This window comes from Papaver somniferum, chromosome 6, assembly GCF_003573695.1.
Source record: "Papaver somniferum cultivar HN1 chromosome 6, ASM357369v1, whole genome shotgun sequence".
Lineage (NCBI taxonomy): Eukaryota > Viridiplantae > Streptophyta > Magnoliopsida > Ranunculales > Papaveraceae > Papaver > Papaver somniferum.
Genome location: NC_039363.1, coordinates 157,303,527 through 157,309,110, shown reverse-complemented (window position 1 = coordinate 157,309,110; position 5,584 = coordinate 157,303,527). Strand labels below are relative to the sequence as shown.

Below are 5,584 nucleotides of genomic sequence, written 5' to 3'. Positions count from 1 at the left end.
AAAGTGAAGAAATCATTGTAAGGATCTTTCCAATCTCAATATTACATTCAAGGTATAACAACGAGACCTTTTTCTCCTCTGTTATCAACTATGGATTAATAATTAGATGAAATATGATTCACCATCTATGTGGTGGTTATAAATAATAATTTATTATTTTACCTTTAATTATGTGGACGAATCCAAGTGTGGATAAAATCTGACATTAAGGGTCGCACATACATACTTGAGCATTAATTTATTATTTTACCTTTAATTATGTGGATGAATCCAAGTGTGGGTAAAATCCCCATTAAGGATCGCAGATACATACTTGAGCAATAATTTATTACTTTATATTTTTATGTGGACGAATCCAAGTGTGGGTAAAATCCCCATTAAGGGTCGCACATACATACTTGAGCAATAATTTATTATTTTACATTTTTTATGTGGACGAATCCAAGTGTGGGAAAAATCCCCATTAAGGGTCGCACATACATACTTGAGCAATAATTTAGTACTTTACATTTTTATGTGGACGAATCCAAGTGTCGGTAAAATCCCCATTAAGGGTCGCACATACATACTTGAGCAATAATTTATTACTTTACATTTTTATGTGGACGAATCCAAGTGTGGGGGAAAAATGGTCTTCCATCTCATATTAAGGATCGCACGTACATATTAATTTTCTATCAATAATTTCGGGAGTTGGCTTAAACTCTAATATTGAATCTGTAGTCACACTAGGCTACTAGATGATATTCTTTCATGCTTAGGATTGTCTTCAATTATTTGCCATCATATCTAGAGTTGTCCTCATCTCTAACATTGAACCTTAGTCACACGAGACTATTAGGTGATGTTCTTCCATGCTTAGGATTGTCTTCAATTCTTCCCCATTATATCTAGAGTTGTCCTCAACTCTAATATTAAACCTTAGTCATACGAGACTATTAAGTGACATGCTTAGGATTGTCTTCAATTCTTCGCCATCATATTTAGAGTTTCCCTAAACTCTAATTTTGTGCCTATAATCATACGAGACTGATTATGCGACGTTCTCTCATGTTCAACATCTCCCTTACTTATTTATCATTACATCCAGAGTTGCCGTAAACTCTAAAACAAATTTTTCATCGTCAAACGAGACTTTAAACTCTAAATTTTTTCCTTGTGTTTCCGCACGTATCAAGTATGAAAATGCTTCTCGGTTTTTGGAAACCTTTGTATTTCATGTAAATAATCACAATAATGCATATGTACATTTTAATAAGATAAATTGTAATCATTTTCCCCTTTTGATCATGAAGTAGAGGCCAATCATGTGATTGGGCGGTTGATGGGTGCCTAATACCTTCCCATACCGTACTAGAATCTCCTTACCTAGACTCTCTGATAGCAGACCATGAACATGTAAGTCATAGCTAGATTGTTATTCTCGAAAGAATTCAAACTAGTTAGAAAGGGTCATGATTCCTCTTATTCAGGTGACGACTTCAAAAGATCTCTACAAAGTTTAACTTTTTAATCACGAACCGTTGAGAAGTTATCTTTGTATCACATGTGCATCGACATTCACGAACGAATGAGAATTTGTGCACACACATCACTCTTGTCATTCCTCACCCTTCCCACTTAGAAGAGACCATTGAACCGGGAGGCACGGTCAACCTCGTTCCCGCTCGCTCGCTCCCCTCGGTTTCTACAGTGACGACTTCACTACTTAAGAGATTCTAATCAAAAAATGATTACAATATTCTATTGTTATACTAATGTTCACCCAAGGCTTTGTGATTTCAGGTATCATCTTTCCCTATATTACATCAAGCATATGGCTCCCATAAATAAAAGTGTTACTAGGGAAGATGTTGTCGAAGCTATTAAAGTTTACTTTTGTAGCGGGATTCAATCTTCAAGGATGAGAAAATCTCCTGACAGAAAGAATGACACTTCAGAAATTTGTGTCGATGCTACTAGCTTTCCCGAAACTGAAGAATATGACATTTACTCAAGAAAGGTGATGATTTGGATAACCGACTTTGTTTTACCGCAAACACACGGTGTCAAAAAGAGCACACAATAGAAAGCACGGTTCGTTCCCTCAAGGAGTGCGAAAACTACTACTAATTAATATCAAGACCTATCCAATCAAATTTAATATTTTCAGAGATTGTTGTGCTAAGAAAGTAATAACAAATTGATTCAAGCAAGTTTATAATAAAATGTAATCAAGGATGTAGAAATATTAGGGTTACGAAATCCGTTGTAGGAAGTTTCACTTATGTCTCTCGCAAAGGTCTCAGTTGACTCATGAACAATAACAAACCTATCTATCGAAACACGAAAGATATTTCAGTTAAGAACAGTAGATAATGATTATTAAGAGATACGTTTGTTCTCAACCTAGAAGGTAGAAATCCTAAGCACTAATCATACAAGGAAAATAGTCTTTAGATTATCATAAATCATTTATCACCAAGGTTCTATATGGATGTTGTTCAAGAATTCAACTATGAAATATACATGGCATAAGACATGAAAGACTCATTAAACAAACAACCCATGATAAACACAAACATTACGTTAAGCTTTTATTATTTTGAAACCATTATTTGAGAACATAAGTAAATTAAACCTACACGTTCATCTTTCACCCTAATGAGGAGTTTAGCTAGACATGGTTTTCTTAAAAGCCATCAAAAATGATAAAGATAATAATAAGTAAAGCATATGATTTGCAGAAAGCAAAATAGCAAAACCTAGTTTTCTTCCCTAAATACGGCGTTTTCTGCGTAATGATAGAGCTCACTTGTTCAGCAAGGAAAGATCTTTTTTGCACATTCAGATTACGTTTCACAGTGCACATATCTTTCAAAAACTTGGCATACAAAGGAATTTGTTTAATGGCATGTAGAAGAGGAATGTTAATATTAACCTGTTTGAAAACTTCTAAGATGTCACTAGAACTAGTTCCTTTCTTACGGGGTAATAACCGCTGAGGAAATGTAGCACGAGGAACATAAGTAATTTCAGATTCATTAGCTTCTTTTTGTGTCGCAGGTGTAACTTGCATCACAATGGGGGTGTTCCTAGCATGCTCATTTTCCTTAGGGTTACTAACATGATTATCAATGACCCGTCCGCTTCTTAAGGAAGTAACGTCTTGGACTTGATTGGAGGATTTAGCACCAGATGTCCTGACCTCAAAAGAACCCTTAGGGTTAGGCTTTGTATGACTTGGGAACTGTCCCTTGTCTCTATCATTCATTTGACTAGCAAGCTGACCTACTTGTCGTTCTTTATTTGCTATGGACCTTGCAGTAGTATGCTCTAAGTTTGTTATAGACTTTTGTGTGGCCTGCATAAACAAACTTAGACTTTCTTCCATACTAGGCATTTTATGGTTAGAATAATCATTAGGAATGGAAGGTTTCTGTGTGTAACCGCTAGCATTATTAGACTGACCTTCATACTGACCTCTAGACCATGAAAAGTTAGGGTGTCTTTCCCACCCTGGGTTGTAAGATTGGAATAAGGGTCATATTTACGACGATTATCTTGATAGAGAGCATTAGCTTGCTCACTACCATCGTCATAAAATGCTTGGTCTGGGGACTCAACAAAAGGCTTAGATTTAGAACTATGTTCGAGTGATTCAAGCCTTCTTGTCAAAGAAGCTATTTTAGCGTCAGAGTCAAATTGAATATCAACTCTGTGCGCTCCTTTTCTATTAGAAATTTACCTTACTGGTTCCTTAGCATCCCACTCTTGGGTTTTTTCAGCTACCTCTTGCAAGAATGCATACCCCTCTTCAGCACTTTTATCCTGAAAATTACTATCACAAAGTGACTCTACCGTGGTCATAGTTTTATGATCTAATCCCTCGTAAAGAATCAACGTAAGCCTAAGGGTATCAAATCCATGGTGTGGACACTGCAGCAAAAGATCATGGAATCTCTCTAAGTAGTCCCAGAGAGATTCTCCCTGTTGTTGCACAAAACTATTCAGTTTTTGATGGATGGAAGAAGTCTTATGCCTAGGGAAAAAATTGTTCAAAAACAGTTTTGTCATGTATTCCCAAGTCCTAACTGACGAAGGAGCCAATGCATATAACCAAGATTTTGCCTTATCCTTTAATGAGAAAGGGAACAACCTAAGTTTAAGGTATTCATCAGACAAATTCTTAATTTTAACCGTACCACACAATTCTTCAAAGTCTCTAATGTGATAGTAAGGATTTTCATTCTCCTTACCATAAAAGTTTGGAAGAGCCTGAAGGGTATTTGTCCTAATCTCATAAGTTACTGTAGTAGCAGGCAAAACAATGCACGAAGGTTGAGAGACTCTAGTTGGATACATATAGTCTCTCAAACTCTTAACTGGAGGGTTTTCACCCTCACCATCGGTTCCAGCCATAAATAATGGAGCAAATTTATTTCTATCCCAACCAACCGGAAAATCTCGCATACACTAACCACAAGCAAAGAGTTGAATCGTACTTACCTTGCAAAAGATTTGCAAGTAAAACCAAGCACTTACTCTCTTTGAGCTCGTTATTCCTATGCTGCAATCCAAAATAACTAAGAAAGGTACCTATAAGAGTCAAACAAAATCATCAAAAAGCAATAACAAAAATCTATGAGAAAAGCTAAAAACAAAGTAATAACTAAAGAAAATTAAATCCTAAACTACTGACTAGAACGTTTAAATATCAATTAGAGAGGGTTTTGCAACCACTCCCCGGCAGCGACCCCAAAAACTGATAGGCTTTCGGGATTGCCTATATGTATTAACCGCAAGCACACGGTGTTAAAAAGAGCATACAATAGCAAGCACGATTCGTTCCCTCAAGGAGTGCGAAAACTATTACTAATTAATATCAAGACCTATCCAATCAAATTTAATATTTTCATAGATTATTGTGCTAAAAAAGTAATAACAAATTGATTCAAGCAAGTTTATAATAAAATGTAATCAAGGATGTAGAAATATTAGGGTTACGGAATCCGTTGTAGGCTAATGTTGATTTTTTTGGCTCTCTCTCAATGTTTTATCTTCTATCTATATTTTTCATGTTCTATGCCATGTATAGTCCATAGTTAGATTAGTATAAGGACTCATTGAACCTTAGCGATAATTGAATTCGGTTGTACTTTCTAGAAAAGCACTAAAATAATGTTATTAGTCAAAATATCGAGTCCTAACTAATATAAATATGGGTATAAAATGTAGCACTTACGTGCTTATCAAGAGGAAATGGATGAATTTTTCAATCTGAAAAAGCATTTCAAGTATCGCATCAACTCTGCTATGAAGAAAGTGATGTCATGTAAGAACAAGTTGGAAAAATCCGAGAAAGCTCTTTCAAATTTAGAGGCTCGATTCAATGATTTTTTGGGTCTCTCTAATGGTGAAGAAGATTTCCTCGATATACATAGCAAAGGAGAAGAACAACGAGAAGCAGAAATTCCAGGGGCAAGAGAAGTTCAGGCCACACCAAATCAAGTCCAAAAAGATACCGCCCACGTATACACAAACTCTGCAAGTGTTGATCAATATTTTCCTGAGGCGAAGGAATTCCCGATCTACGATGGCGAGA

At 35.9% G+C, this 5,584-nt stretch overlaps 1 protein-coding gene across 1 annotated transcript; it reads right to left on the bottom strand.

Moving 5' to 3' along the window:
* Positions 1-2,671: 2,671 nt before the first annotated feature.
* LOC113291706 lies at positions 2,672-4,401 on the bottom strand. Its single transcript, XM_026541206.1, has 3 exons — positions 3,728-4,401; positions 3,451-3,646; positions 2,672-3,343 (listed from the first exon to the last, which is right to left on the bottom strand). Exons 1-3 carry the CDS (start codon positions 4,399-4,401, stop codon positions 2,672-2,674), a joined length of 1,542 nt encoding a protein of 513 aa, XP_026396991.1.
* Between the last annotated feature and the right edge of the window lie 1,183 nt (positions 4,402-5,584).

Bases quoted from the DNA above. Each gene is read 5' to 3' on its own strand.
- LOC113291706 (XM_026541206.1), bottom strand. From the start codon at position 4,401: ATGGCTGGAACCGATGGTGAGGGTGAAAACCCTCCAGTTAAGAGTTTG. The intron at 3,647-3,727 runs GTAAATTTCTAA...TTTGACAAGAAG, and splicing joins GATGCTAAGGAACCAGTAAG to GCTTGAATCACTCGAACATA. The intron at 3,344-3,450 runs GTCAGTCTAATA...TTGTTTATGCAG, and splicing joins GTCTAGAGGTCAGTATGAAG to GCCACACAAAAGTCTATAAC.